At 34.4% G+C, this 10,596-nt stretch overlaps 2 protein-coding genes across 2 annotated transcripts; both read right to left on the bottom strand.

Annotated features, from left to right (window-relative positions):
- Nucleotides 1-742: 742 nt before the first annotated feature.
- Nucleotides 743-2,952, bottom strand: LOC123546774 (ficolin-1-A-like). The gene has a single exon (XM_045333321.2). It carries the CDS (start codon nucleotides 2,342-2,344, stop codon nucleotides 1,553-1,555), a length of 792 nt encoding a protein of 263 aa, XP_045189256.2. The 5' UTR covers nucleotides 2,345-2,952; the 3' UTR covers nucleotides 743-1,552.
- Nucleotides 2,953-6,750: 3,798 nt separating this feature from the next.
- Nucleotides 6,751-10,243, bottom strand: LOC123546773 (ficolin-2-like). The gene has a single exon (XM_045333320.2). The coding sequence runs from the start codon at nucleotides 10,164-10,166 to the stop codon at nucleotides 8,949-8,951; it is 1,218 nt and encodes a 405-aa protein (XP_045189255.2). The 5' UTR covers nucleotides 10,167-10,243; the 3' UTR covers nucleotides 6,751-8,948.
- Between the last annotated feature and the right edge of the window lie 353 nt (nucleotides 10,244-10,596).

The raw sequence follows: 10,596 nt of genomic DNA, 5'->3' as shown, positions 1-10,596 counted from the left end.
AGCTCACAACGTATGGAATAGTATCAAATTCCATAAAACATCATATTTTACCATATCATATTGTATTGCTTTGTTTTCTGTTTCCAAATTAATAAACGAAATAAAGCCAACAGACTGAATTATGTGTATTTTGAGAAATTGAAACATATGTTCTGCAGACATTTAACGTGCCAATATTTGTAAACATTAACATCCTGATAAACTAGACATACGTTATGGTTTATCTCACTTATATTATCACTGTCGACGATATCGTACGACTAATTAATTTTTATACCTCCTCAGAAACATTAATTTGATTGGTTATTGCTGTACACTCTGGAGTTTGCTTCCTGAAAATTATCACCATTCAAGAGACACAGTTAATATGCTAGCAGAGTTCGTACCGGCGACCTGTTGGTTGGGCAGCCGACGCACTATCCTATGTTCATCCTATATTTTGCGGATGATTCATACTTATTCAATTTTCAGGAATACATTATTCCTAAATACATTACAACAATATTCATCGTTTTGTCATGTAATTTAAAAAGTAGCTAATTATATTATATCAATTTCTTACAAATGTTGGATGGTATGCTACTTCTTTGACCTAGACATGGTCACTAACAAGGAAAAGACGTACATACCTAGACAATATAAACACAAGGAACATACTTGATGAGGGATGTTTGCATGTGACATGGCTTATAAAATACAGTCTGCACCCCTGTTCCATAAAAACACAAACAAAAATAACAACAACATTTATTTCGTTGTTATTAATTAAAGGTTTTTAACAAAATCAAGTCATAAAAAATCAGGTTTTCTTGAATGCAAATTGAATCTCGAGAAAAGTGACCGATTGCTTTAACTCATCCATTCTCCCTTATACCCTTACATACACACGCACGCTGGTACCCGAATATCTTTTCAACACATTCAGTGCAATACAATGCAGAAATCTGCACAAGCAAATCGTAACTATAATCATAATAGTACTAACATATGAAAGCAAAGCAAATCATGCCAGATGTCGAAACTAATAATATAAATACAGAAGCGCATTTCAATTTTTTGCCGCAATATTTCGTGTGCGGTATTGTTTATAGGAAAGTCTGTTATACAATGTATAAACAATGTCTATATGATTTGGCATAAACTATCTGACCTGACATTAAAATGGAAAATCAAGTAAGCGAAGTACGTGTAATAACGAACGCTTGTAAAACGCTAAATAAGTAGATAAAATATAACATTTGTCATATAAATGAAAGTTAAAATGGAGACTCTTTTTGTATGTTCTATACTCAAGAAGAAAATATCTTCGAAACATTATACATATATATTATATATGTTGCGTTTAACCCCTGAAACTCAGACACTTTTTAGTCAAACTGAGAAGTTGCAAAGTTATACTGGTTTTATATATCCAGGGAAATGTGTTAAAAGGCTGGCATAATTTGACTGAATTGTCTTTTTATTTACAAAACAACTATACCAACCAATCCGATAATCAATATTCCATCTGAGTCACAATTCAATTAGTCAATCAATCAATCAAAGACTATCACTAATGAGGACGGAATTTCATTTCAGTTTTCTTTAAAGAATAATGATAGCCATGCCAAGCTTTCCAGTTGACACCGTTGGCGTAAGACGTATGGTTTCCTTTAAGATACAACCCATTTATATTGACGCTATGACACTTTCCATACCACCAACCTCCTTTATAGCTGTTGGAACAATCTGTCGAAGACCCGTGGTCGCTTGTTGAAAATCCAAGCCCGTTATGGTGAGACACGAGAGTATCTGTTACATTGCCCGTAAAGAAATTAACAGAGAGTTTAAAAGCTTCTTCAGCAGATCCGACAGAGAACAGTCCATAAGCGGCATGTCTGTGATCGTTTTCGAAATCTTCTAGCTCTATAAGTAATTCTTGTGGCGCGACAGACGTAAGTCGGTGAATGAATTCGTTCCCGAGCCAAAACTCACCCGACAGATTACCAAATCCAAACGCGTAATCGATCCACTTTCTATTGAAGTTTTCCGAACCGTCTTGTCTTCTCTGAAACACTGTCCATCCGCCACCCGATGTTTCCATATCGCAGTAAACCTTTATTGGCCGCCATAGTGTTTCTGGAAACACGGTGTATATGCCACTTGTAACATGACCTCTTCTGAGCCAGTCGGTACAGTCCGGGACTCTTTCCGTTCCTTTTTTTCTTTCTGTATTGTCAGTCTGAACATATTTTGTGACTTGTACGTTTAAATTCTCAAGTAGTTCTACAATGTCATTAAGCTTATCTCTCACACTGACTTCTTCTGCTGTGTCACTAATTGCCAGTGCAATGTTGTTTGACATACCAGAAAGTGCTTCAACTAGGTCTTCTTTTTCTGTTTTCAATCCATTGATTTCCTTTTGAATCTCCCTCCGGATTCGTTTTTCTTGCTTATTTCCATCTGTAATTATTTTCACCTTTGCGAATAATGCATTTTAAATTTCGAAGTTTCATTGTTAAAGCTTCAAGCTCACTATCTACTTCAGTTTTAACTGCATTATCAAAATTCGTCGTTGATCCGTTTCCCGTTGTGTCTTCGTCTTCAGCCAGTGCACTTATTTCGTTATAAAATTCCTCTCTTATCAAAGAAATATCCTCAGCAAGCCTACCTTCAATCCTTCGGATTCTTTCTCGTAGTATTTCAAATTTCCTAGAATTATCGGCAATAACATTTGAAAGTATGATAGCACTAATGACGGCTAGTCTTAAAAGTAAGGGATGATTGTAGCGCTTTTCAAGCACAGTAAATTTCAATTTAAAGTACAGCATTATTTTTTCCTTTAAACAGTTACTTGTAGGTTTACTTTATCCAATGATGGCGATATAGTACTACATGCTGCTATATACCGTCATCAACAGGCATAAAATCATCGAGATCATATCCGTTTTGTAAGAGGGGAATATGAGAGAATAACAATACAACTCATTCTCATGTCTCTTTTGCCCTCACTTAATTAGCATAAGATGTTTTTCTTATTACTAATAAACATCTTAAACTGTATCCTTGTTTTCATCTGATTGGATTTTTCCTTATGTGACGTTTCACTTAACTAGGAAGGAATATTACATTATAGATATGAAAAAAATACGAGCATTTTCCGAAAACAAAAACGAATACTTCTGTATTTTAATACAGAAATTGAATTAAATTAACGGCAGACTTTCGCTGAAATGTTCCTTAAAACCAATTCCTTTAAAAAACAGAAAGAATGTAAACCTTTTTGAAAGGTCTTTATAATCTCTAAAGAATAAATCAAAACTAATCAAAGTAATAATGAAGATATCCTTAGGAGGGCCGGCATATTTTTATACAATCTCGCCAGGCATACGTGTGGTTTTTTGACAACGCAGAAAATGACGTCAGTGACGACCTTCAGCTTTCCCCGGAAGTAAAGAAAATGAAAGTATACAAGCGTAAACTTGAAAACGAAAGTCGCTTTTGCATAGGTCTATTTCCAGGGTTCGCGCGCAGGGGTCATCCCGTGTAAATGTATGCGCGTGGACTTAAAAATGTCAGTACAGATGTTTCAGTGTTTGAGAGCTGCAGGCCTAGACATTTCAGAAATATTTCGTGTGATAAATGTTGATTCTACTGAAGTTTGAAAGGGCCATCAGACGCAAATACGTTTAAATACGATACGGCTATGGAAAGGATATAGGTCGTCATCAACGGCTGCAGTCAGGACTATCCCTCGATACGGCACTTTGTACACTATTCCTTGCTGAATTTAGAAGAAGAAAAAAACAAGAAACATTTCTATGACCAAAAATATTGAGGGGATAAAGTCCTCTGTCACTGCACATAAATATGAATAAAGGCATAAAATAAATTAAGAGACAAATATTAAAAAAAAAAACAAAAAAAAAAAAAAAAACCAGTAACCTCAAGCAGGGCATACCCTGAAACCCCGAAAATAAGCCGGTTTTGAAAATAAGTCAGTCTCGAAAATAAGCCACCATTTTACTACAGGTAAAAAGGGCTTATAAATAAGCCGCACTCAAAAATAAGCCGTCCAGTTTTTTTTTTATCAGTAATAGTATAGGATACCATATAAGTTACCGCAGGTTTATTTCAACATGTAACAGCAATAAATCATACTTTGGAATAAAACACTTAAAACAATGCATGCTGTGCTGAATTTTAAAAGCCTGGACAAACTAAAAATTTTAAAAGCAATAAAATTCCTGCCTTAAACACTTATTGTCACTTCAGTTCTACTAATTTACATGACCGGTCTTTATAACACAATGCAGTGTTTATCAGTTATTCATACCAGTTGGCCGATTATATCATAGGTGTATTTCTTTGTGAGGCCAGACAAAACTTTTTAATGGGTAATTATCTGTTAGCATCGAATTATTTTCATTAAGAAATTGAAACAAACTGTAACAAAACTGATATGCCAGAAGTATAAGTATTTACCGACGTTGATGTTTTTACTATAAAGCAAAATATATGACATCCATAATTATCTTCAGTACTTCGGTACTCGAAAATACGCCGGCTTTTAAACCGTTACTGAATATATGTACTCAAAAGTTCGCCGGACTCAAAAATAAGCCGGTCTTGATAATAAGCCACCAAATCCTTACGAATATTTAAAATAAGCCGCGGCTTATTTTCGGGATTTCAGGGTAGTGTACTGAATGCAATAAATCTTTGTGGTATAACGAAAACCTAGCTGTAAGCCTTGTTCAAACTTTGATAATGGGTAAGACAGTTTAATATCTTTAGTGATTTACACAAATATATGTTATTGTCATAATCACTACACATAGTTTTGTTTTATTCGAAGGAACTCCGAAGATTCAAGAAAACATGGGAAATGTTTCGTTTTCAAATAAGTAGAAGAATTGTGCTTTTAAGCTAATAGAGAAATAGTTAATAAGCATTTCTTCTTGATGTTCAAATTCCCTACGTCAATATCCGGATTTGTTCACCTTTACGACTCGTGGATTTCACACTGAATACTTCTTCCGACATATTTCTTTTGGAAGTCGAAGTTGCAGTGCCTTCAGCGTGGTGCTTTGAAACTTTGTACACCTGTTTATAATCGTTAGGCGAGTAATTAAGTCACGAACCGTTACTCTTACTTGAATACTGTTAGATCTAATGCCTTGAAACTTTATGCACTTCTTTATTATTATTAGATAAGAGAGCTGATTAAGAGCCATCACTCTCTTTTGCAATTTTTCAGAATTATGCGATTTTTAACTTAGAAAATTGATATTTTTTCGTTAAATGTTTTATTCAGGCCTTCTTTTCTAGAATATAATATGGGCCTTTGTCTTGAAACTTCATACGTTTCTGTAGCATCATTATGTGAGTGAGAAGGCCAAGCACCATAACTACTTTCTTGCGTATTACATCTTGTCAAGGTTTTACAGACGACGGCGGCGCTCGTGCTTAAATTCCATTTCGAAATCAAGATCCCAAAATTATTTACATGATCATGAATTTCTTATTCATCACTTTAAGTAGATTTAGTGGATACCTTACTGACCTTGTCTTAAAACACTTACATGAACACACATAGGCACAGAACAACCATTGTAACTTAAAGATATAATTATTGTACTAAATAAACAGGACATCTTAAGCTTAAAAACAAAGGACAGAGATCAAATTGGAGTAGCCACGATTCAATTTTTTGTCCGTTCGTTTGTCTGATTACACCATAGAAAGTAGTTGATTCTCATGTTTGTCGATTTTTGTTTGATGCCGACAGCACTAAAAGGAACACTGTATAGCCAACCTTTAGCTGAGGAAAGAAGGTGACACTGTCTAGATTTTAAGGTAGTTCTGCATGTTCGGATCAAATTTTCAATTTTCAAAGTAGACTTTCTGATTAAACACAGAATTTTCAGAATATACCTATCCGAATTGAAAACAGCCCCAATGGAAACCCCTTAACATTTCAGTAACCATTGTTGTAAAAGAAAGGTTTTATCATTTTTATTGATATTTCGTTTAAATGGAAACTGCAGTGTAATATAGGGTATTATGTCAAGTCATATTTACGTCTACTTGTCTGTTGCATGTCTTAAATTATATGTCATTTTCAAAAGTGTTTAATAATACATTAATACAGCATTGTTTGGATATGAGAGAAAGTAAGATTTAGAATCAGATATAAATGAAATTCTATCCCTAATATGCACAGAAAAGGGCCATTACGTACAGACTTTAGGGGACATGAAAATGATGAAATGCATGTGATATAAAGGTTAACAAATTAGTCATTTTCAGAACTATTATCTTTCCTTTGATATGTAATTATTCTTCAGGTAACACTAGATCTATCTGTAATTTTGAACAATTAGTTACCAAAGAAGGTCACGGTAAGGTCAGGAAAAGTAAATGGAGGTACCAGAAAGGTTAATATTGCAGATTCATTACTACTGTATAGATTCATCACAATTATGTTCACATTTATAGATATAGACTCTTTCATCACTCCATTTCGGCCTTACTGCCTTTATCACAGTACAGATAAGAGATCAGCGGGTATTTCTATGATTTTCAAAAAGTGGACTGATTTTGATTAAATTATTTTTGGAGCTGTTATTGTGTTGTTCATTGGTCTTTGTTGCTTTTGGCCAAATTGTAGACTAGGGCAGGATCGTAGCTAGTCTGAACCCCAAGTATCTGTGTTTGCACAGGCTATATATGCTACAAACAGAGAAATCTAGTATAACGAACAACTAGTTTCACTTGCAATTTACTGTGAATAAAGGCCAACTGCAAATAGCGACAAAGTCTGCTTACACGTTTTCACACAGGTGTGAGTTACTGTACGTGTCATTTCTAGCACGTTAAACAAATGGACGTATAATATGTATAAATAATTACACCGGAAATTAAATGTCATATAAATGGACATTTTGCCCATATTTAAGAAATGAAATGATTTTTTTCGGTGTTCATGCGAAATGCGATTCATGTTTAATTTGTAGATTCTATTCTGTCGTTAACGATTCATGTTTAATTTGCAGATCCTATTCTGTCGTTCATTTCGCATGAACACTGAAAAAAATAATTTCATTTCTTATATTAACATTATATTTCCTTTCCATTTGTAAACAAGATAATATCATAAATTGCACATAGTTTGTGGCATTTAACATTAAATTCAGCTTCCCGGCCATTCTGTTCACTAGACGGAACAACTTCGACGTCATCTAAGGAACGTTCTCCCTGACTATACGCGGACGTCGTCAAAACAGCGGTCGGTTATCACTAAGCAGCGATGACGTAATTTTCGCGCCTTTCCTTTTGATGTTTAAACGAAATGAACGTCATAATTTTCAATGGAAAAGAATAGGGCGAATGTAAATATGTAAAGATGAGCGAGGCTTTAGTACTGTATACTGTAATTACATTTAGCTAATTTTATACAAGTGCACTTTTCGTAAAAATCATAGTAAACACGCGTTCATAACAAAAAAAATATTGTGTAGATCCACCGATCAGATAACTTGTCAACGATGTCAAATACGAATGTATCATCATATCTTCGCATAGATTTTGTTAGATATCATAGTAGCAGTCCTAAAGTACCCCATATCTCTCCGCACTTGAACTGTGTTTTTTTTTGTATATCTGGGGTCACGGTTTCCAGTCAATTATTTGTATTATAGAGTTCCGCTACTATTTTGCTTGATTGTTCCTACCTTTCCATTGTAAATACGTTTTCTGAGAGTACAGCAATAATTCTTCTAGTAACACCTGTCGAGTGGAGAATTATAACTATATATGAAAATACCAAATGAAAATAATGTTAATTGATGTACAACAGAAAGTTGTACGTAACATTCTTTGAACTTGGACTTATTACGATTAGCGACATTTGTACATGTTAGGTGGACATAATAATATGTTAAGAAGAGATAATAAGGTATGGATGAATAGATCTGATCGACAAATATAGGAAATATCAAACATAACTTAGGATTGTATTGTGTTTCATATTCAATTAATTTTGGAAATATCAAACATAACTTAGGATGTTGTTGTGTATCATATTCAATAAATTTTGGAAATATCAAACAATCAGGCATTTGTTTGTTTACATTCAACAAATTTGTAACATTGGATGTTGATTGTGTATTACATCTAAGATAAGAACTCCTGGTCTTGAAAATGACAAACACAAAGGAAGTAAAAATGAATGAAGGACATAAAAAGACCTGCTGACCTAACAAACGTACAATACAGTACTTGCTCACAAAGTCGCAGTTAAATCCAACCATGCGTAAACAAACACATTTTTATTAAAGACTATTTTTACCTATACTCAATTAATTTTGTAACTTTCAGTTTTTAAGGCCTAAAGTACATGTAGTAGAAAATTCTGAAATTTGAGCAAACAAATGATTAAAGTCCGAGTTTGGGTTCGTAATGTTTCTGCAAGGAGGTAAACATTTCAGCTTGTAACCTATCGCAGTTACTGGGTTAAGGTAGATCACTAAAATGACTTTTTTAAGATTTGCGAGTTTCCTAATTATAAATTTTATCAAAACCATGCATTTTTATGACACAAAATATTGCACATAAACTGGTGTTAGGAATGCCGCAGAAAATCACGTTGAATTTAACACAAATAGAACAGACCTTGTGTTTCTGCCATGTTTCCTGTCGTTAAAAAGAAACAAACTCTCAAACATAGCCCCAACAGAACAACATGGCTGTTGCGAAGCGAGGAATAAGGGCGCAATTTCAAAAAGCTGAAACATATGTACATCTAGTTCCTGCATTTATATCACTAATCGCGTTTTGTAACACTCTCCGCTTCCAAACACATACGGTCATGGCACTATAAAACCTTGAAACGTTTGAAAAGGTGTCGGTAGAGCACTAGAAATTGTTTCATGCATACATGATATTTAACATGTATTATATTTTTACTATTTTGGTTTGAATTTCATTTCTGTCATTTTCAGGGAGTAGTGATATCCTAGCCAGCCATTCCAATTGATTCCATTAGCGTAGGATTCGTGCTGACCTCGCAGATAGAGTCCATTGATATTGACGTTATGGCAGCTTCCATACCACCAGCCGCCCTTATAAGAATTAGAACAACCTGTAGATGGTCCTTGATCTGTTGTAGAGAATGCTTTCCCGTTGTGTTCACCAGTTAACGAATCGCTTACATTACCTTCAAAATAATTCACCGATAATTTATAACCTTCGACTGCGCTACCAATAGAAAACAGTCCATACTTTGCAACTCGGCGATCATTATCAAAATCTTCCAATTCAATCCTAAGCTCATGTGGTACTTGGTGTGTAAAGCGATGAACAAACTCATTTCCCAGCCAAAACTCTCCTGAAAGGTTTCCAAAACCAAATGAATAATCAAGCCATTTTCTGTCGAAATTTTCAGAGCCATCCTTTCGTCTTTGAAATACAGTCCATCCCCCACCGTCCGTCCCCATATCACAGAACACCTTTAACGGTCGCCACATTGTTTTCGGGAACACCTGATATATACCACTAGTCAGGTGCCCCCTCATTAATAATTCCGCACAATCAGCCGCCGGTTCAGAAGTTTCATTTTTCTCTACAGAATCTCGCAAACGGAATAGTTTCGCTTTCAAATCTTTCAGTAAAGAAATAATTTCAAAGAGTTCTTTCTTGGTATTCAACTTCTTGATGACATTTTCAAAATTTCCTGTTGAATTTTCAGTCATTTTCTCAATTGCTTGGACAAGGCCTAATTCTTCAGCTTTAATGACTTGTACTTCATTTTCAATATCTCTTCGGACTCGCTTTTCTTCAGAAAGTCCCAATTGCAATGCCTTTAACTTATCAGATATATCATTTTCAAGTTTCTTAAATTCCGTTTCAATATCAAGACCCTTAAGATCGTTTTTATATTCACTGATATCTCCATCTTCATTGTCATTTACGTCATTTGAAATTTCACTGAGCTCGTGATGAAATTCTTCACGAATCAGAGCAATATCTTCTGTAAGTCTAGTCTCTATTCGTTGAATTCGCTGTCTTAGTACATCCAGCTTTCTAGAGTCTTTGGCTTTTACATATTGCGTAACCAATATACAGTTTAAAACAGCCACAATTGTCACAAAATGAGAAAACATTTTCGCCTTAGATTGATCCATGTTGCATATAAGCTGTTTCAGAAAATTATGTTTCTTGTTTTATGAATTAAGAAATAGTGTTCCGGGAAACATGCCAGGAAGTTGGATGTTAATGTTTACAATAAACAATTCCTGAGATAACATAAACTGAATACGCAGCTGCAGACAAAAACATTCGTTTAGTTAAACTTATAGTCACTCAGAATTTTTCTATACTTAATAAACTGAACGACTTATAACAATTTCAAAAGTATATTGTAAAAGAGAGCAGAATAATTTTAATCTTAATCCTCTCGGACTTTGTTCGTCCGTCCTTTTTGTCTGTAAATTGCCATAGATAGTGGTTGATTTCTGTTTTTGTTGATACTCGCTTTTTTTCGAATCTTTGTTGTATACAACTTTACGCAGTCAGCTTGAGATGAGGAAAGTGAAATGATGTTCAGGTTTGAGT

The sequence above is a fragment of the Mercenaria mercenaria genome, chromosome 9 (genome assembly GCF_021730395.1).
Source record: "Mercenaria mercenaria strain notata chromosome 9, MADL_Memer_1, whole genome shotgun sequence".
Taxonomy (NCBI): Eukaryota; Metazoa; Mollusca; class Bivalvia; order Venerida; family Veneridae; genus Mercenaria; species Mercenaria mercenaria.
Note: the sequence above shows the minus strand (reverse complement) of the source record. Positions and strands in the feature narration are given on the sequence as shown.